This window comes from Seriola dumerili, unplaced genomic scaffold, assembly GCF_002260705.1.
Source record: "Seriola dumerili isolate Sdu_G_001 unplaced genomic scaffold, Sdu_1.0 BDQW01000550.1, whole genome shotgun sequence".
Taxonomy (NCBI): domain Eukaryota; kingdom Metazoa; phylum Chordata; class Actinopteri; order Carangiformes; family Carangidae; genus Seriola; species Seriola dumerili.
Window position 1 is genome coordinate 655,276 of NW_019174805.1, and position 22,825 is coordinate 678,100.

The following is a 22,825-nucleotide window of genomic DNA, read 5'->3' on the forward strand; positions in this document are numbered from 1 at the left end:
CAGATAGTGTGTTTTGTCTGTGGTCAGACATTTTCATCTTAAACAGATTCACATCAGTTTTACAAACGAATTATGTGGTAGCTCTGATTCATTACAACATCGATGTTATTTTGAAAAACTGACAGGTCCAGTGTCGTTATAAGGAGCTTCTGTCCATCATTGTGCAGAACTGGCAAAGTCCAGTATCAGAAATGTGTGAATAGTCAGAGACTCATCTTAAGATACAAGCTTTCCCTTCTGATGGGACAGAGAGATTGTAGAGACACTTTATAGGACTGTGGTGACGTGATGACAGAACAAACTAAATTTAGGTGTCATAGCAGATTATAGCTTGTTTTAATTTGTAGAATTTGTTCTCTGGAAGTGTGTAAATAAGAAATAAAAGAGGCCCCAGGATTGCTCCTTGTGGAACACCACACATTGTGCTGATCCACTTGGATGCAAGGTTGCCAAGTGAGATAAAGTAGCTCCTCTTCTGGAGATAGGGCTGGTTCCACTTAAGAACTGTTTGAAAGTTCAGCCTACATTTCAATCCTGCACACTTGTACTGTGTGGTGGCTGTGCTGGATAGTACATTGCCGTAAAATTGTAACTGTGCAGGATTTTATTTTATTTTTTAAATCACAAGAAAATCATACAAACAATGTACATTTTCGTTAGGGTTAATCTGCATCACCTGTTTATTGTTTAACATCATTGGGGCTGGATATTGGCACATATCATTCGATTGAATCTTCCTGAAGATTCATAATCAGAAATACCAATGCTGCATAAAGATAAAATGCCTACAAGGAAACAAGTACATATAACAAGGCCCTGGGGAGCAGAGGTGGAAGAATACAGTTAAACAGTAACTGTCTGTAAGGGATGCTGTAAGCAGTAATGGGAACGTGCCTGGCATGCCAGTGGTTGGGGAATTTAGAATTTTGTTTTAAGTAGCTTGTTATTCCTGACAGTCATTCAAAAACCCCAAAAATATTCAGTTGCTTATCACATAGAACAAAGAAAAATCAGCGAATACTCACAACTAAGAAGCTAGGACTGACATTCTCTTTTGCAGTTAGCTTAAAAAATGGCAGCTATTAAAATAGTGACCAATCAATTAATAGACATTATTTCAGCTATAGATATGTCCAGTAACACCAATCAATCCTGAGTTCCCTGTCTTTGTGACGTAATATGTATCTGTTATACATGACAAAGATCAATCACCTCAACGTCTCGTCATCCTGATCTGAATCTCCTCCATCTGGTTTTCAGAAGAAGATTCCCAGGCGATCGCCTCATCCCAGAACACGTCCATCAGCGTGGTTCTGTTAGGAGCACTGGCCAAGGACTTCAATGAAGCTGTCAATCAAGGGGTAGGTTCAGTCAGTCATAAAAGAGAAATGTAACAGAAAAGATGCAGCAGTTATTGTGGTGTTTTGTTTATCTTGATGCAAGTGTACATCAAATAACAGTACGATATAGATACACACCACAGTATGAGCACTAATTATAAGTTGTTGGGTTTCTTTACTGTCCTGGAAAAACTAAAGAAGTGCAGTGACTTTTTCTGAACTGCATCTGCTGGAGACTTTCAGACCAGACACATTAATCACATGTCATGGATATATATTTATCATGTGCAGATATGCTGTTGTGATAAAGTGTGGATGGCTGATGATGATTATGATGATGTGCGAGCATTTCTGAGGGCTTCTGAATCCAATTTACAGTTTGAGTTATTTTCTGTTTCCTTTGATCTCCTCTGTGTCACCAGATTGTTAACAAACCCTGGCTGTGTGTTTGTTTCCTGCTAAAGTTCACACACTGCTCACCTTCCCAGACAACTCCAGCTTCATTTGTGTGCCCCATGAAAATTTAAAGAAAAATCACTCACTCCTTTGTTTGTTTGATTTGTGTGTTTGTGCGTGGAGTCTGAGAAACGGGGAGCACACTGCACATCTGACAGCTTTGTGGGGACCAAAATGCTGGATCCTGTAGGTGGAGTTTTCTGAACCTCGAGCAGGAAAAGTCACTATGAAGCGGGAAGCTCTCGCTGTGTTTACAGTCTATTGTTGCCAGCAACAAAGATATATCTTCCCATTGCTAAGAAAGTGTTAGCAGTAGCTCCACTAATAACAAGAACAAAGGGAACAACAAAGAAGAGGCTGTGTCTGCCCTCAGGTACAGAGAGCAGCCTGGGGAAGGAGCTCCGTTTCCACAGCGACCAGTTTCAGGTCCACTTTCCATTTATTTTCCTTGCCTGGCTGAATGCCTCATTTCCTATTGGCCGCGCCAGTGTTCGTCACAGCGTCACTCCTGCGCTCGCACAAGCTCGCCACACTGCCGACAAACCATCCTGGCGCCGCATAAGCATTGGAAATAATGGGTCACAGAGCACATATGCAGTTCCTCTTCTTTAACGTCACAACTGTTCTACTTTGCTGTTTTTTCCATCACTGTTCAGCTGCTGGCGTTGCAATGTAAACTAGAAAAGAAGACAAAGACAGTAACTTTGCAGTGAACAAAAAAACAGCAAAGTACTGGAGTAAATCAGTGAATGAGAACGAAAAAAGAAATGGTGAAACTGTTAAAAAAAAAAAAAAAAAAAGGGACAGTTAGTTGTACTGATGGAATAAGTGCTGTGGACATGTACATTATATAAAATTTTCCATGCATTACATTATGAGAAAGGTAATCCTGGGTTGAGGCTTAACTGCCATAAATATACCAACATCCAGCGCTCCAAAAATAATCATTTGCTCTCTGATTTAGCTTTTATGATGCATCTGCTGAGTCCTGCAGACTTAGGACAGATGATTATTTTAGAAACTGCTCCAGGATTCTTCATATTTTCTCTTCAGAGGAGAGAAGAACTCGCCGTGTCAGTTTAAAACACATGTAATCAAACTATATGAAATAAAAGTTCTACCTAGTGAGTAATGAGAAAATAGATTTTACTGGTTTTTGCTTTTCCCTAATACCCGTCACTCTGCTTGGAACACTAAATGATTTATTATATTTATTATATTTACCAGATTTATTTGATGATATAATAAATGTGAATAGAGAGAGTGTCCTTGAACAGAGGAGTTTGGAGAAGTTGGGTACTTTGAACCCGAGCCGGGGGAAGAAAAACAGATTGAAAGCCTTTTTTATAATAAACATTCATGAGATGCTGGTGAGATTGCGTTAGGTTATTTTTTTTTATAAAAGAAAAAAAAAGACTTGGCTATTATCAAGGTGTGTCTGTGGAAATTGTATTTTCTGGATCATAAAAACTGATTTGAATAAGGTAATAAGCTGAGTGATTCATGTGATTTGTTGATGAATATGACAAAAATCTGTGGGACAAGATAAATTAATTTACAGATGGTGTGTTGGAAGAAATGTGCACTGAGCTGTGATGAGCCTCTGATGGGTTGAAGTAATTGAATATCCTCTGAAAAATTAAAGGGGGAAGCCTCTGCGCCGGCGCTTGATGCAGATTATCTAAACCACTTTATCTGGAAGTTGAGTCGGACAATAACGGACAAAACTACAACAAAAAGCACCAAGATGTAGTAAACCAGAATTAACCTTTCACTTTAAAGTTATAATCATTTTCTTGAGATCAAACTTTTTAAAGGACATTTTTAAACTATTTATGGTCAGTCAATTCAGTGTATTTACAGTCAGTAATTACCTCCATACTCTCCATATGCTCTGCTTATTTTATTTATATATATATATATTATACCATTTATATAACCATACTTAAGTACAAGATCCTTTGCGCTGCAAATTCTTTCTTAAAACTTTATTTAGTCGTTTTTAGAAAATCACATGGATTGCGGATGTGTACAGTAATTTCATTACACTTGCATAATGAGCTTAAGGTCTTGAACTTGAACTCACAGATGTCACAAAGTTGTTTTAAGCCCCGGTTTAGTCAAGGAGATAGAGGAGCAACATGACACTACATGAAGAATCTGTTCAGTTTTACAGTCTTTTATTCACAGATATAGAAGCTTAAAAACCAACCAGCTCTACATAGAAATCAAACCACAATAGTAAATTAAATGAAATGAAAATTTCAGTCCTAAACCTAATTCCCTATTATTGGATCTGTGAGTTTACTTCACAACAGAATCTTGGTTAGGTTAAGGACAGGTGATTCATTGGTAGCCTAGCAACAGTTTGAAAACCACACCGCACAAGTCTGTAAATTTACTGTTCCGTTTCACTCTCATCACACATTACATTACAGCGGCGGCAGGAAGCTGTTTTGAGAGGAAACGCTCTAAAAGCCACTGTTCTTTACCTGCTCAGCAGCTCACAGCAGGCACACACAGTCAGAGAGCAGCTGGTGACTTAATGGAGCATTTAGCAGCTAAAGAGCCAGAAATTTCCCTCAGGAGGTGGTGGAGACCAAACACAGAGCTAAAAGAGAGGGGGCATTGGATTTACATTCATGAGTTGGACATGAATGATACTGTTGCTCCATAACTGCTGGATGTGGAAATAAGCAACTGTTTTAAAGAACAGATGATCCTGAGCTCTGTCGCCTCACACTTTGTTAACTTGTTTAACACAAAGTGACTCTGAATCGTTGTTGGCCCGGCGCACTGTGACGGTTTAGTTTCTCTCCCCTGCGATACTGTCACAGCTGTGCACAGCAGCACCTACGATGTTGTTTACAGAGCGGTGGGTTTTGTCTGTGACCTGTGCGGGGACAGTGAACACATCAGGGATAATCCTCCTGTCAGCATCATGTCACTGTGTTTTCTGGTTTCCCTACAGCAGCGTCTTGACGGGTCTCAAAGCCCCGTAAAGCTCGGTGAAGGCAGGAAGTCATCACAGCCTGAGCCGCCGTGCTCAGCCATAGATCACAGAGGTCTTGTCAGGCTGTGTGTCTCTGTAACATGATTATTCAGACTATCTGCTGTCCCTTTGTCAGCCCTGAGCGGAGGCTTTAAAGCCGTCTTGGGGGCAGCTGACACGCCAGACAAAAGACAATCTCCACTTTTCACACCAGCTTATCATCGGTGGCTTGTTGTGACGTCTTACTCAACGTCTCCCCCGATGCAACATCTGCCGCTTCAATCTGTCCTCCCTCTGGGAAGAAGGATGTGTATTTATCTCTCTTTGCTCTCTCAGTTTTAATCCCCCGATTTCTCTTCTTGTTGTTGTTTATCTTGTGTTTTCCTGCAGGATGTGGTGGTGGCCTCTGGCTTCACTGTGGACAAATCTGGCTCAGTTCACAAGGACAAGCTGCACCCCTGTAAGCTGCTGCTGTCAGGAGACAACGCCTGCCTTTATGTGAGGACTCTTATACGTCTAAGTACAATATACTCTACAGTGTGTATAGTATGTATACATGAATAGGCTCTTTCATTGTGTATGTCTTGCCACACCTACACTGTTTGGATCATTTAAAACTAACTCTGCCCGTTTAGTGTGGGTCACTGGAGCTGGTGTGACAGCTGCCAATCAAACTCACGTACACCTCCTGAAGTACAGCACAACTTAAAGTTCCTCTCCAGACGTGTTTTAAACTATGTAAAGATACTCTGCTATGATTAATATATGGTTTAACATGATTTTCACACACAAAAAGTGAAAAATAAATAAATAAATAAATGAAAAACTGGGGCTGGAAGCTACGTTCATCTAGCTTGATCTACTCTTTCTTCCTCATTGAGCTGTTTGCGTTAGGCTGACCGGTGAAAGAGCAGAATATGGAGATGGTTCGAGGAGGAAACAGAGAGCCTCAGGAGTTTTTTGAGGAGTCTGTTGTGACCAAAATCAGCAACTAGAAGACGTATCAGAACGGTTAGCGTAGTTAGCATCTTTTATTTGTTTGTGTTGTTTGTTAGCTTGTAACTGACGGTGGCTGACACAGTGTTAGCAGCTGTGCGAAAGCAAACGCTCTCTCTCTGTAGTTGACAGGATCGGTTCCTGAGGTTTGTGACGTATGAAACCCTGAATCTGTTTTTATGAGACTGTCGTTGGTTCACTGCAGTTCAAGGTGGAAACACTCAGTCACGGTGCTGATGATTATTTCACGCATCATATGTTTGTATTATATAACAAACACCATATGGACGTTAACAAGGTTAAACACTTGAGAGATCTTTGTGAGGTATTACTGCTTTACCTGAGTGAAGTATATGTCCCGACATTTCAGAGTCTCTTTGCTCCTCTACATTTATAGTTGATAGGTGATTCTCAGATTAAGATTTTAAACTGATAAAATAAAGTGACCCACTGTGAAGCATCAAACTACACAACAGTATATAAGAAGTTAAAATGAGCTCCACCTCGAGCAGCTCCAACTTTAAAATGCTGCTTCGGTAATAAAAGTGAGTGATGTTGTTTTAAAGAGCGGTGAATCTGTTTGTGACCTGAGGCTCTGATTGAGGATCTAACTGTGATTAGTAGTAGATTATTAGTAATAATACCCTGATAATATAATTCTTAATAAGGTAATAATGAATGCTTTTAGTTGTGGTGACCCTCAATGAGGTCGTGAACTGTGCTTGTCCTCTCTCTCTCTGAACCAATGCATCATGGCTTTGTTATCCATATGTGTGTGTGTGTGTGTGTGTGCGTGTGTGTAAGTTCAGTCTGCAGGCTGTAAGTCTGTTAGATCTTCTGTGTGAGGTGTAAATTGAACATGACTCATCGTCGGCCATGTCTCGCTCTGCGTCATTGTCAGACAGAACAACAACAACAAAACCTGGAGATGTGTCTCTGTTTACCTGCTGATGAATTTCACATCCTCTTCATGTCTCACCTGCAGGCTCAGCCGTCACTGCACCAGCAGTCCAGAGAGATCTCTCAGATTTACAGCCGAGACTAACGTATCTGTTCATTCTCAAAAGCGTCCCAGTGTACACAGAATGTTTTTAAACTATATTCAGATTTCTCTCAATGATCTAAAAATTCAAGTGAAACTCTGGTTTCTTCTATAGGCAAATTTAAATCCTAAAATTCAAAGCTGTGGAGTTCAGACCAACCATCCTGGACACCACAGATAAGGAATGGAGCCTGAATGCTGTGTCTTTCCCTCACAGTCTACGGACGGGGGGTTTCATATAGATTGACTGTATATTAACAGATTTCAGGCAGTTTTGTTATTGTATTCTGAGGTGGAGTTCACTCAGTTTTATTGTTTCTGTTTGAGACGGATATTATTCCACTCTCCTTCCTCCTCGCTGTGATTGTGTTTTCTGCTTCTCCTGCAGCGCTGCGGCGTCTCTCTGCTGTGGTGGCTGTTCACTGAAAACACATCACATTAGACGTTAAGTCTCATCTCTGTCTTCATCCCTCAGGTGTCCCGGCCGCCGCCTCCTCCTGACCCCAGGTCCCCGTTGGCCAACAAGAGGAGCACCACGCTCTCCGCTGAGGTCAGAGTCAGAGGCCTGGTTAGCTGAAGAGGCTGCTGGGACGTGCTGTGGAGCTCTTGTATCTGTCAGGACGCTTTATGTCAGCGGCCGGCTGTCCCCGAGTCACCTCGGCTGGAGCAGGGTCTCAGCAGACCTCTTGGTCTCTGTGGTCGACTTTTGCCACAACATAACATGTCTCTCACACACACACACACACACACACACACACACACACACACAATAATAATGAAAAACTTTATTGGTATTGCACTTTGCTGCACAAAGTGTTTTGAACAAAGGTCGAAAAGACATAAAATGAACATAAAAACATGTTAAAAACATTAGTGTAAAATGAGATGGAATAATAATGAAATAACAACTTTTTTATCATCAGATTACAGCTTTTTCTGATCACTTGATTCTGTTGATTTCTTTTCCTGACAGTTGACCTAAGACGGTGTCGTAATTATCTCTCGTGGTTTTAGTGAAAAAACAGTTTAAATTGTGCATAGAATCAAGACTTTTATTAAAATTATTAATTAGATCATTTGACAAAAACAGAATCTGAACTCATCTGGCTGAAGTGCAGAATTTAAACATTCAGAGCTGCTGAGAAAAAGTACTGTAATCACTCTATAATCCATACACACAGCAGTTATTAACTCCTTAAGAGGCCAATACACTACACCTGAAGTGCCGGTCCAACTGTGGAATAGCAGTGAGTTTCTCCTCCGGATGATGGTTTTATCACTTCACTTTGAGCGGCCACACAGGCCGTTAACCAGCTGGAGGCTGATGTTTGAGCTGTTGTTTTGTACCATCTGTGATTTGAGCTCTCCCCACTGCTGCTGCTTCCTGGCCGTGATTCAAATCACGGGTAACGCACGCATTACTGAGTCTTTCACTGAGTCCAGTCATTTTGCTGTCACCGCAGGGAGACCCGTGAGACAGAGAGCTAATGCTAGCTAGCTCCCCTCCTTCCTGTAATGCAGGACAAACAGTGAGAGCTGAGGACGCCTCAGTAGGTGCTGAAATAGCTTTGATCAAAACATTAAATGGGAATATGCTAAAGTTAGAAAGCTATAGCATCCTCTTAACGCTGAATGTTGCAAAGGGGCAGATGAATATAATTAAACAGACCGTTCACCTCCTCAGTGGATATAAAGCAAAACTGCAAAAATAACATCAGACTCTCATGATTAAAAGCGTGCTGACTGTCAGCCCGCAGAAACACCAGAGAACAAACGTGGAAGTCAGGAAATAAAATATTAAGTTAATGACAGATCAATAAAGCGGCGCGACAGTGAGGTGGAGCTGCGATAAACATTTTCAAACAGAATAAATTAACATACAAGACAGAATAACACACACTGTATGAGAATAAATAAGAGATTGGCGATTTTCAGAAGCCTGTGATCAAAGTTTAAAGGCTCGATTTAAGAAGAAATGCTGGTAAAAATAAATGTTGGACAGGCTTCTTCTCTTTTAGGAGCATATGCTGGTTCTTCAGATCTTCAGTGTTCTCCTCTGAAACTCACATCTGAGCGAGGAGATGGAAGAAGTTCAGAAAAAGAGACGGGAATCAGCTGCTTTGTTCAGTAGTTTACTCAGCTTTTAAACATTTATCAGAAAAGACATTTGTTTAGTTAAATGCCAAGATTTAAAAAAAAAATTTAAAAAAAATCTGTTCGTCTCGGAAAAATGATTATTGTTTAAAACGTTAGTTCTGTCCTCAGTTTGCCGTCATGCCAGTCTGCAGCGATGATACAGCGGCTGTCTGTTCAGCTCACTGTTCATGCAGTTAGCATGTTAGCATGACAGCTGTTAGCCCACTGTCAGTCACTCTTTCTTCCTCTGTAGCCTTCATGATAGAGGTTTTAAGATCAGATGGATTATTTGTGTGTCCTTCACCTTATGTTGGTGACACAAGACGGCAACAACAACCAGGACGGCCACATGACAAATCACAATATACAATTCCACAAATTCAAAATGAGAACATTTCAAAATCATCAATCGCTGAGTGTTTAGGGCGGCTCCGGGCGGGAGTCTTTGCTGCATGTCATTCCCCTCCTCTCTGTCCCTCAGTTCCCTGTCTCTCTACCCGAGCCGTCAAATAAAGGCATAAAATGTTAAAAAAAATCACTTAAAAAGAAAAAAAAATTAAATCTCCCTGACTGTAATAATAGAGAAAGTGTCCTCTGTCTTAGCTGCCATTCTCCCCATGAATCCCTTCATTAAAGAGTCAACTCAACATACATGTGGGACTTTCAGATAACCATTTTTGAACCAAAACTGAAATTCATCCTCAACAACACTGAGATCACAAAAAACACATTAACGCTTCTCTTCAGAAAATACCTTCGTAAATCTTTATATCCTCCTGCTTCAGTTGCCAGCGGTCGGACACCAGTCCTCCACTGAGCAGAGACTCCTGACCTCTCTGTAAATGAAACTGTGTGTAGTTACGTTCTTTGATTTGAGCAGGGTGAGCCCTCCGTATGTCCACAGCACAGGTACATGTATGTTCATGAAGGACGACACAAAGACGAGCGCGTGTCTTTGTTATTCTATATTTGAAGCTTTAAGTGTTTCCAGACCGTACGACGCTTCTGAACCACCTCGACTCTGTGGCTCCATCTTCTTCTCTTTGATCACAAGGGAAAACAAAACTGCATAGCTACACATTGCAGGCAGTTTTTCTTCTGCAGTAAAAAGTTGATTCATGTCAGACGTGATTTTCTTCTTCACACTCTGTCAGAGATAATGAATAAAGATAATAAAGTCTTTAACTGTATTATCAACAAAGTGCTGAAAAATGGCTAAAATCTATTTTTAATTGAAACTTTACTCAATGACGAGTTGGCGTTATTAAAATGCTCTTGAAACACTTTTATTATGAAACTCCTGCAGGAAGTGATGTGTTAGCTTTATCCTGAGTTTACCACAGGAAATGAACAGACCTGGGCTCCGGCAGTAAGAGTGTGCTGGAGCCGCACCTGAATGAATGTAGCAGAAACTGTTTTACACACAAGTTACTATAAATCTGTCTACTCTCCAGTAGTTGCCTCCCCTCCTCAGTATTATGGGATGTTGTTAAATTGCAGCAGTATGCCAGTGTTACAGCGTCATACAGCCGGTGCAGCATCTGTCTGTCGTCCGTTACAATAAATGTGTTGTAATACATGCTAACATGTTAATATTGGCGTGATATCATTGTTGATGTTCGTGCTTCTTGTTTTCTACTCAGGTTTCCACCAAGGCCAAGGTTCCAAAATATACGTACGTGCGACTGGGCGACCTGAAGGCTGGATCTGTGGTCAACGTGTACGGAGTGGTGGTCTTCTTCAAGCAGCCGTTCAAGAGCCGGGGAACAGGTCAGTCTGAGTCTCAGTGTCACTTAAAACTGGATAAAAAGTAAAATTTTGACGGTTACAACAACAATGCTAACACATGCGTAAAGGGGGTATGGCAGCATTGACCACTACCTTGATTAAAATCACAGATTTCTCCATGTTTCAAAACATTTGGGAGAATGTTAGAACACAACTTGACAAAATGTATAAAATAGGTCAAGTCTTTTTTAGACATTTAAATGCAGAAAAGTTCCATTTTGTCGCTTTGAAGTTATTATTATGTCATTATGATGAAAGTAAACTTGTTGTTTAAAAGGTCATACTTAAAAAGAATAAAGTTATTTGACAATAAAGTTTTTAATTAACGAAAGATTACAATATCCTCACAATGTTGAGTCTGAGTCAGTTTTGTTAAAAAACACGTGCTGTTTGTATAAACTTACCATCTTATAAAGAAAAAGACAAAAAAATCACAACACTACGAAAATAATTTTAATAATTTTCCAAAAATATGTGTAATGAGATTAAGTCATAATATTACAAAACAGAAATTAAATTCTACAAAATTGAAATCTTTTATGAAACTAAGGAAAATTTACCAAAAAGTCCTAATTAGAAGATTAGAATAAAGCTGTAATGTCATGAATATTTTATTAATAGAATATATTATTACGTTTATATTTGGAGTTTTTCTCTCAATGTTGTGACTTTTGTTTTCATATTAGAATAGAAAATAGTTTCGTATGTGACATGTAAAGGTAAAACAGCTCTTTCACTGTTTTCAAACCAAACAGAGTTAAAATGAAAGTTTCAACAGTTTCAGCACCACGGACAGAGACGTGAAGCGGCTCGTCGTCTCTGGTTACCGTGGTAACACTCAGAAGTTGTGGAGAGCAGCAGGATGGTGAAACATAGTTTCAGTTTATGTGTTGATGGTGTGAACATTGTTGAGTCATTCACTTCATTGTCCTGTTAACACACGACATCAGCATCGAGTGCAGAGGAAGCAGTGACACCTGAGGAGCAGGAGGTGGTTAGCTGTTAGCTGTTAGCTGTTAGCGCTCACACAACTATATCAAAATGACAGAAGAAGAGCGATGGAAGTTATGATGAGACGATAAACACCAGTCGACCTACAGCCACTCAGGACGGGATGATGCAGTGTTAGTGTGAGTGTGTGTAAATATATATACACGTGTGTGTGTGTGTGTGTGTGTGTGTGTGTGTGTGTGTGTGTGTGTGTGTGTGTGTGTGTGTGTGTGTGTGTTTAGCAGCAACAGTAAAGTGTCTCTGCTGGAAACCGCCCAAACTTCATCATCATCATCTTTATGGATCCTTCAGGCGTCTTTTAAAGTAAACAGAGATATTAGAAAAATCCATCTGATCAGACATGAGAGAAACACACATACACACACACATACACACACACACACACACACATTCACACAGATGAAATCCTGTCAGATACACCTGAACATGCACAGGCTCACATGCACATTTAATGGATTTGAAAACAAGTCGTAAAATAAAAACTCATAACGTTGAGAGAAAAAACATTTTAGAAAAAATGATTGTGACTAATTACAAATAATTTACTGGTAAAACAATGTTTGTTTGTTTGTTAATGTTGAGAACAAGAATTTTCACATGAACACACTCGCTTGTTTCTGTGTTTTGTGAGGACTAGGGGCTGATCGGGGCTCGATTACTGATACAGATTTAAATTATACGTAATTATACGTTCAGTTACTATTAAATGTCTTGTCTTACTTTTGTTCCTGTCTTTATAAATTGCACTTTTTGCTGCTAATTTCATTGTACGTTGCTCTGCTCCGTGTAATGACTGAGTTGAATTAACACACTATATTTATTGCCTTGAATATTATACAGCACTTTGTTAAATATGCTTGACTTGATTAACGTTAATATCATCTGAGTGCGATTAAAAGGTCTTTAAAGTGTCAATATGTTCTGACCTTTTGCACCTTTTACAAACAATAATCAATACACATGACTGATTGATAACCCCAGACCTGCTCTTCATCCTGGCCCAAAGTTTGGTTTTACTCCATCACTATGAATAAAATGAGCAGCTGAGACGTTTTTCTCTCCGCAGATTTCTGCTCCAGCCTGAAGATCACCGACCAGTCCAACCAGAAGATCGGCTGCACCATCTTCTGTGAGAAGCTGGAGGACCATCCCAAAATCTTTCAAATCGGAGACATCGTCCGCATGCACAGAGTCAAGGTGCGCCCCGGATTACTGACTGGTTCTTTTAATAACCACGTCCACTGTTTCCAAATTCAGCTTTGACCTGTTTATTTTGTGGTTTATTTTGTGAACGTAGGAACTAAAGCTGAAGCGGTGAGTGATGAATGATCCCACGCCCCTCTCTCTCTCTCTCTCTCTCTCTCTCTCTCTCTCCTCAGACTCAGTTCTTCAACGACTCCATCACGCTGGTCAACACCTTCGGTTTCTCTGTGGTGACGTTTGACGGGGCAGTGGGCGGAGCCATGGAGCCGCGGACCTCCAGCCGCTCCTTCCACTTTGACCAGGAGGTCCGCCGGACTGTGGAGGAGCTGCGATCGTGGTCAGCAAGCCAGACTATCCTCCCCCCGGTTCCCACAATCCCTCTGTCCGCCGTTCAGCCCAAAGCTTACTTCGACCTGACCTGCCAGCTGCTGGCCAAAGCCCCCATCGACACCACCTGCACCCTGCTGAGGGTAAGACACCTGGAGCGAAGTCAGAGGAGAGGCTCAGAGCCTCCTCTCTTCTGATTGGCTCACAGACCTGTTGTCACTAGAGCTGCAGAGAGAAGCCTGAGAGAGGAGATGTAAAACTACACTGAGATGGTTTTTGGTTCTTAAAACCACAAATATATCTTCTAATGGATCAACACTTCAACACAGAAGAAGAAAATATGGAGCTTTAAGAAAAGATTGCAGCTCCTGCGATTGGGATTTGACAAGTTTATTAATTGCTCAGCCTTAAAAGTAAAATAGTTATATTGTGTTTTTTCCCTCTGGATCATGGAGCTGTCTGCCTTCAGACTTCATCTGTCTCGCGGTAAATCTCCTTTGCAGTCTGGTGGCCTCAGTGGGAGGAGGTCTCATGTCTCTGTCTCTTGATCTCAAGCTGTTTTACCTGCCACCTCGGTTTTGCGAACAGAAAATGAGGCTGTAAGTGACGGGCCGGTTTCCTGCCAGCGAGGCCGATAGAGGAGATAAATTTGAACAGGGTTTGGCAGAGACTGCTGGTCTGCTGCCAGTCTGCTCTCGCTGATTTCTAAAGCTGCGCTTATATCTATGGTCGAAGGTTTTCAGCCATAAGTCACAAATTCATACGCTAGTTATGACATAGTTTAATTCAAATGAGGATAAAAATGAGGAAGAAATGACAATGAACTTCACTGTGACATCTTAATGTTCTGCAAACACACTTCTGGTTGTTCAATGCTGTAACTAAGGAGGGAGAGACTGTGACCATGTTTCCTGCAACTCGTCTGGTTGGCACTCGTCAGCGTGTGTTTTTGGGTTTAGGAACATATGGAACACAAGACCAGAGAAATTCAGTGTTTGAAAAATCTCATCATGGACGTGCGTTTTTGTGTTTCTCAGGTGTGGGACGGGACCAGGTGTCCTCGCACTCTGTTGAACGTGATCGTCGAGCCAGACGCCACGGAGGGACCGACATCCTTCTCCAAGGAGAAAGAGAAGCTCATCGCCAACGTCCTCGTCTACGACAACCACGTGGAGGTCGCCAGGGAGCTGAAGGTCAGAGCTCGCTGACGACAATGAAATCCAGAAAATGATTTATCACCGAACTACAGCTTAAAATCACGTCTGTAATTCTCAGTCATAACTTGAAAGTAATATGATAACAGCTAATGCAAGATGACTTTTAATTATGCCGATTTATATATTTAATTAACTTTAAAAAAGCTTAGACTCATGATACACTTTTTATCAACACACAGACCAGAGCTGCTTCTTTAGCAGCATGGTTCACAGTGTGTGCACCCAGAGTTTTGATGGGCAATATAATAACAATGATAATAATAACAAACTTTATTTCTATAGCACTTTTCCAAGTGTTTCACAAACATATAAAAAAACAGTGGTGCAGTCATGATATAGAGATAAAAGGCAATGAAATAAAACCAATAAAATCATAATACAAACAGAAACTCAATTAAAATTTGGCCGTTGATATTCCAGAAGTTCGGCCACATAGAACAAACACCAGACATGTTTTAAATATCCAGATAATAAAGCTGCATTTGAACAGAAATAAAACACAAACATTATGATCCAACAAAAGTATTTTATTAAAAGACAAGCAGAGGATAATATAATATAATATATGTTTGTATTTAAGTTGTGTTGGCAATGTATTTTATAAGTAACACTACATCAGATTGTAGCACCTAGAAAACAAGTACACTTTATTTAAATCTACAAATCCTAAGGTCAGACTTTGTGGTCATGGAGAATCCTGTGTTGTGACAGGACAGAACAGTGTCTCGGCGCGGCGTCGCTTTCCCGCCTCCGTGTTTACGTTAAACATTTATTTCACTCTCTGTTCTACAAAACAAACCGGTTTGTTCTCTGCCGCTCGGAGGGCCTCGGGCTCACCTCACATCACACTCCGCACAATAATCACTGTGCATTTTTAAAAACCATCTCCATCTCGCTCCCTCCTCCTCCTCCTCCTCCTCCTCCTCCTCCTCCTCTTCGTTCTTTGGGAAGTGAGAATGCAGCTTTGATCCTCTTTGCTCCTCAGATGTTCCTATCAGTGCTGCAGACAGGGACTCATTAACTTCCAGCTGTGGAGCTCTGACACTTGTTAGACCTGTTCCTTCTTTTTAGTTTAGGAGTTTTACATTTTATTTTGTCGTCATTTAACACCAGCTGTGACCAGACACAAGAACAAACAGACGTGTGCTGTGGTTTACAAGATGAATCTTAAAGGATACTTCAACTTACTCCTCACCTGACTCTGCGTTTTGTCGTCTTGTCCATCAATTTTATTAGTAATATTAACTCTACATCTGTAAGAGCATTTTCAAATCTGTTGTTTGCTCTGGTTGATCTTAGTGGTTGAGTTATTAAGTCGTTGCCTTGGTTCAGTTTTGTTTTCACACAAAAGGAAATTCTTGCAAATTCTAGCAAAAGTGTGTGTTTGTTTTTTTTTACATCCGAGCACAGCTGCTGTGTTCAGATCTGTCTAGATGAACCGTACCAAAAGGGGATATGAACCAGAGTCCAATTAAATCGTACTGAACACAACAAGCTAAGAAGAAATCTGACAGGTCAAGAAACACAAGCAGTGAGTCAGATACTCGGTGTTATTGTTTTTGGTAGAAGTGATGGACAGCATGACCGAAATAAGACGAGATACATGTTCGATAAACCACCAACTGTGTGTGTGTGTGTGTGTGTGAATGTGTGTGTGTGTGTGTGTGTACAATATGTGTGTTGGTCAGGAGTCACTGTGTGCGTCCACTGTGATTCAGATTGACTCAGCTTCTGTTAGATTGGATGTAAAACCAGACAAATCCACCCAAGTCGTTTTCAAATGATTCCTCCCAGTGTGTGTGTGTGTGTGTGTATGCGTGTGTGCGTGCGTGCGTGCGTGCATGTGTGTGTTTGAGAGAGAGACAGACTGACTGTAGCGAAGAAGCACATCCATCTTTATTCACGTCTCTGAGACATAAATTACACTGCGTCAGTCACAAAGTCACATTGAATTACACGACTAATCACACACACACACACACACACACACACACACACACACACACAGTTCTGTTGAGCATATAAAACCCTGAATACATTGTTTTAGGACAACTCACACTAACCCCAGTGTAAAGGTGCTTCTCACCGTCCAGTCACGTTGAACAGGTGTATTTAACTTCCACTGAGGCTTGGAGAGATGAATGTCAAACTTTCTGTCTTTTTTTAAACTACAACTCAAGCTCACATTTTTTTTCCCTCTTCCTTCACCTGCTTAAGTGTGAACCCCACAGGCAGATGTTCATATCCACCTGTTTTCATATATTTTAGGCCATTTTCTGCAAGTTAGGCATCATGTTCCCATCATCTCAACGGTTTTTAGATTGATTTCCTTCCCTCCAGGCAATCATTGGTGTCACTTCATTTCTGTTAAAAATCTGCTTGTAGAAACTTGAAACTTGCTGCAGAGAGAAAATTCATCCCAGTCTGTGTTTATTCAGCTTTCCTGTCATTAGTTTGTTATAATTGCACTGTGATACACATGTGGAAAAGGCTCCCTGTTGTTTAAAGTGAAACTGTCTGCATATCCAGATACCGTTAGTGGCAACTGAGAAAACGTTTTTTGGGGATTCTGTTGATCTGAGTCTTTAATGCGCTAAAACACGTAAAGCCACGTCATCATATCGCCGCTATGCAGATGACACCCAACTATACCTGTCGTTCCCGCCACGGTCTCTGGGATCTCGACTGGTCGCTCTGACATTTCCACATGGATGAAGCAACGCCACCTTCAACTAAACCTCTCTAAAATTGAACTCATAGTCCTCCCCACCGATCAGTCTCTCCATCACCATATTAATATCAGAATTGCCTCTTCATCTCTTACCCCAACCACCAATATTTGATGACCAGCTGTCCTTCTCTGACCGTGTTGCATCTGTTTCCCGGTTGTGCTCTGCTCTATACAACATAAGAAAAATCTTGCCTTACCTGACTCAGTGCCCCACCCAACTCTTGGCCCAGGCCCATGGTTATAGCTCCTCTCGACTACTGCAACGCCCTTCTGGTGGAACTCCCTTAACGGACAGTGAAACCATTGCAAATGTCCCTCTCTGTCTTCAAGAATCTCTTGAAGACTCATCTCTTCCAAGAGCACCTCCACTCCTAACAACTCTAACACCCTTACATGCCTAACTATCACTTACTTCTTTAACTTGATCTCCTTGCATTTATTGAATAGATGTAGTGCTTAGTACTCAAACCAGGTCTCCTGCAGCACTGAAGCTTTTGTGTTGTCCCTCACTTGTAAGTCGCTTTGGATAGAAGCATCAAACGAGTGAATGTAAATGTAAATCCTAAATCCTAAGTCCTAAATAGTGCAGCAGTCACAGCTGGATAGCCACAGGAAGCAGGTTCCAAACACCATTACACAACGGGAATGCACAGTTAGATTAAAAGCAGTCTTTATTTTATTTTGTTCTATCTCCAACAACTGTAGCACAAAGGGAAAGTGGATCACCATAAACCAACACACTGAGCAAAACACTGTTTGGAGACTTGCACATTTGATTAAGAGGCCACTACAACTAACAGTAATAACAAATAAGTAGCTCGCAATCCACCCACCACAGCACTCATTAATTACAGCAAATAGATCAGATGGAAGCAGAAGCAAAACAAATCAAAATAGTCACTTTATAAATCAAACAATGGAGAGAAAATTAAACCAACAACAGCTTTGATAGTCAGTTAATGGTAAAAGTCGTTTTCTGCTGGATCAAGCTTTAGAATAAACTGAATCTCCTTTGGTTTTGGGCTGTTGGTTGGACGAAGCAACTCACAGTACGACAAACACTTGCAGCTCAGCAAACTCTTCGAACAGCTGGAAACGTTCGCCCTCTCTCAATTGCCACCAAGTCCAATTAGAGCAGTGTTGGTGATTGCTGAGCGCCTCACGCACAGTGTGCTGATGTTTGGGGTTCAAACCCAACAAAGAACTTTTGTTTCCTGTTAGTGCCTGTTATTACTTGAACAGACCACAACAACACTTGACCAACATCTCTTCCACCTGGTTCAATGCAAACCCAACATTATTGTCAGTCTCATAAGTAGGTTCCTTTTTTTTTCTTTTCTTTTTTTTTTTTTTTTTAGATGATTTCAAAGTTTCCAATACTGAACTTTTTTCCAATCTCAACTCCTTCTTTCTAAGTACTAGAAAAAGAGCAGTATGATTGAATGAGTCTCTTACAAGCATCAGTTTGTCAAATAACTGTCTTTATAAATGTCCCCTCCAGTGCAAAAGCTTTCTTCATTCAAATGAAATAAAATTATTTCTAAAATTCTCACAGCTCAAAACGTCCTTTTTTTAATGTTACCCTTGGTGTCTTAGACCTCGGGGTCTTTTGTCCTTTTCTTTTTTCTGTGTTGGTAATCAGTATGGAGTGGCCCTGTGGAGCTGTACCCACAGAGGAGAGCTGGCAGGAAACCGGTTGCTCATTTGTCCTTTTCAGTTTTTCCCTACAAGGACGTCCATCCTGTAATAATCACAAATAACTCTGCTGTAACAGGAGAAATGACTGAATTACAGCTATGGAAACCACATTTCCTGACCTCCCGCTGCAGAGCTAATCCCACACAGCCTCAGCCACTGTTTGACTTTACACACAGGACTGAATATGTTTAAAGATAAATGAGTTTGCATTGACCTCTGAGTAGTTTCAGTGCCTTTCAGTTGTTTCTTTACTTTGTTCTGATACATCTGTTAAGCCAGTGTTGACTGGAGGGCCACAACGCTCCTGCCAGACTTATTTTCTGTTGTTAAAGAACTTTTATTGTAACCTTGATTTTAACATCACTGAATGTTTAAAACAGCCCCGGACGTTTACGGATGTTTGTGAGCTGGAGATTTGGTGTTTTTCGCTTCAGCTCAGCCTCTCAGCAGAATTTCTGTTCAAGTTTTCAAATGTTTCTCTTTGTCTTTTTCAATGCAGAGTTACCAGATGCTCTGAGCTACATAACTCTGTGAGCTTAAGGCCTCAGTAGCAGTGTATGTTGCAGTCAGCAGCTGGGTATCGAACTTCGGTACTTTTATGGACAAACCAAATTGGTTTGATACTATCGAGCATTGAAAAATGCCTCGTCATTCAATACCAAATTTTGATACCTAAGGACTAAATGAGTAGTAAAATATATTTTAGGGCTGCAACTAATGATTATTTTCACCTTCTACTAATCTGTTTTTCTTGAATTGATTAATTAATTGCATTTTATGTCTCTAAAATGTCAGAAAATAGAGAAAAAAGCCTGTCACAATGTATCCACGGTGACGCCTTCAGGTGTCATGTTTTGTCCGACCAACAGTTCAAAATCCAAAGATTCAGTTTAAAATGATATGACAGAGAAAAGCTGCAAATCTTCACATTGGAAAAACTGGAAGCAGAGAATGAATGCTTGATAGTTTTGCTTGACAAGTCACTTTATTGATCAATTGCTCATTGAATAACCACAAATATGAGGGTCCCGTTGGAACGCACAGTTCAGTGAACCCGAAAATACACAGCAGGGTTCTTTTAAGTCTGCTGAACTGACGCAATGCTGTTGATTTGGTAACAAAATTCTGATGAGTGATGGAACAGGCGAGCGCTCCACAGGAGGAAATCTGAGAGGTTCGCAGAAAAACAAGGGGTCACAACAACCTTCAACGTAAAAAGCTACAGTGGATGATTTGTGTCTCATAAATAGCAAAACCGAAGAGTCAAAGAGAAAAACGCTGGTGAGATGTAAGTTTTTCTTTTCTTATATTAATAGCTGAGTTTAATGTTTTGAAGTTGTTCAGAACAGACAGTGGGAGCTGCTTCTTCCTGTGGAGAATTCATCAGTGGATTTACACTTTTTAATGGTGATAGAAAATGACTGTTTAGTATTTGCTTCATTTACCAATCATTTGCCGAAGTGAAGTTAATTTCTTCTCATTAATTGTGTTAATTATCATTGTATGAAGCGATCGTCTGTCAGTTGTTGTTATAGAGTCGGTTAAACGTGGAGTAGGGTCTGTTATAGTATTTTCACGGCGTGAACAGCTCTCCACTTCTGTCCTCGTGACGCACGTCTGCACTCGACCCTGGAGGCGTTAAAGAGCTCTTCACAATCAGACAGAGCCGGTTCATTACTCAAACCACCTTTAACCACATCTAAACGTTGTAAATACACTTCAACACGTTATTTAACTTGAAACAACAGCCGAGGAAATGAGTCTGAAGTGTTGAATGAGATCATCTGGAGGTCACTGGTTTAAATGCTGCTCAGTGAAATGTTACAGGCCGACCGAAAAAATATCATGAGCTTGACCTGAAGCCTCAGAGCTGGAGGAGAGTTATCTGTAAAGTCTATTTACATTCGAGATCCACCTACCTTGTCTCCATGTTATCTTGTGTAGTACCTGCAATGGGAAGGTACACCCACTCATTTCAAAACGATCTCCATCGAGACGACTGTTTTAGCTCGGTATCAGAAACAATCAATACATACAATTTGGGCTGATGTAACCCTAATTCAGTCCTCTGAGAAATCTGGTCTGGGACCTTCGTTGTTACCCATGTTCGGCCCTGATTATCTGGAGGTGTGAGGCGTTCGCAGATCCGCTCTTATATCTACCGAACTACTCGCAGGATCATCAGAGCTGCCCCCAATAACATCAAACAGGTTTGATATTTAGTCATGACTATCCTTACATCATTACTTTCACAGCTGACGGTGTTGCCAAACAACAGTAAACCTTCTACGCCTTGAGGCTAACCTTAGCTAGCATACAGCTGTTGACACACATTAAGGCTGACAGTTAAACTCTCACCTCAAGTTTTCGCTGAAGAACAGACAACCTGTGTTGACCGTGTGTCCCCAACCATTTTCTCATCCAGACTCGTTTAGTCTTCTGCTTTTGTTTTTCTTCACTGCACCTGGGTCACACTCTCCCTCTCTCAACTGCATCTGAGCCTGTGGGAAACACTGCGGCGGCAGAATCTGGTCTCGTTGGACTGATCACACCTCTGTATTTACAGTCGTTTATCTGCGTCCCGATAAGCTTGGTGTGAACTGAGACATTGATAACAAAAGAGAGACAGAACCTGATAAAAGGAGATTTAAAAAAAAAACACCATGTGACTGAGGTGCTAGTGAGAGATTGTCTTTTTCTGTATGAAGACACCGTCAGATGTGTGAGAACTCACAGCTGAGGTGTAAAAATTAAATTAGGATCGGGTTAAATTTAGATTCTGTTGCTGCTCCTAAACACAGAGCAGTTTGGAAATAAAATGTCTTTGCTCATGTTGTGTAAACTGATAATTGTGGAGGAGTGAGTTTGTGTTTTGGGGTCTACAGTGCTACAGTAAACAGTTTCCCTGATTCCCAGTCTATTTGCTTGTGATATGCAGGATAATGTAACATTTTCAGGTGTCTAAACAGAAAAGGTTGGGAACCATCGTATCAGACCAAAACATATCGGTGAAATCCGTCACCTTACCAGGTATTTCATTCCCCCGAAGTACAAGGCAGTGTCACCTTAGCTTCACACTGAAACATGCCAGTTTTATGAATCCATTAGTTACACATAGAACTACAGAGACTTTAGTTTTTGTTTTCGTGAATCTGAAAATGAACACACCGATGTTATGAAGGCTGTTAAATATTAGCATTTTTACATGCTATGTGTATTGTGTGTTATTATCCAAAGAGCTAACATGCTAAATGCTATGTTGTTACACATTAGATTTCAGCATATTAACGTATTATCATGGTACCCAATCAGAAGAGAGGAGGGCGGGGCTTTGGGGCATGGCTGAGAGCGGTGACTGCTTTGTTGTGACATCACAATGTTACAGGAAGTCCCTACGGCTGGTTTTACGGCTCAGTTTCTGAATACAGGCTGTGTGCATTTCTCTGTGGACTGAGGCTTTGCTACTTTCACAGTATTAATATAGACTCACTCATTTTATATAATATGGGACCTTTAAGTCCTTACGAAACAAACTTCTCACAATGGCTCTGATTTGTTGTCAGAGCTATATGATCACATTTGGCTGACACGGTCACTTCAGTGCTAAACTGAACTCTAAATGGGGGGAAAAAGAATCAATTCAAAACACTTATCTTAAAAAAAGCCCAGAATGATGCATTGTGGGTAAAAAAAAAAGTCACTTTGATTGGAGTTGTTTTTGACAAGCGTCAGTCAATTCACCTCACACTCAAACAGTGTGACACACACTGAGAGCCTTTTCACCAAAGAAGTGTTTGAATAGGAATACTTCCCCCAATTACCGAGCTCCTCTGCTGAATCATCTGTGATATTGTGTGAAATCAACTGAGGCGTTTCTGTGAGAAGAAG

The 22,825-nt window shown here is 40.8% G+C and overlaps 1 protein-coding gene across 2 annotated transcripts in view; it reads left to right on the plus strand.

Annotated features, from left to right (window-relative positions):
* pot1 (protection of telomeres 1) overlaps positions 1-22,825 on the plus strand; it is a 59,489-nt gene that overhangs the window by 16,329 nt on the left and 20,335 nt on the right. Inside the window, exons 4-10 of one of the 2 annotated variants that reach the window (XM_022764594.1) lie at positions 1,261-1,361; positions 5,179-5,286; positions 7,302-7,376; positions 10,606-10,732; positions 12,828-12,958; positions 13,141-13,434; positions 14,329-14,484. In XM_022764594.1, the coding sequence (XP_022620315.1) occupies positions 1,261-1,361; positions 5,179-5,286; positions 7,302-7,376; positions 10,606-10,732; positions 12,828-12,958; positions 13,141-13,434; positions 14,329-14,484 (992 nt within the window). The remainder of the gene's footprint in view (positions 1-1,260; positions 1,362-5,178; positions 5,287-7,301; positions 7,377-10,605; positions 10,733-12,827; positions 12,959-13,140; positions 13,435-14,328; positions 14,485-22,825) is intronic. The other variant, XM_022764595.1, reaches the window with a different exon arrangement.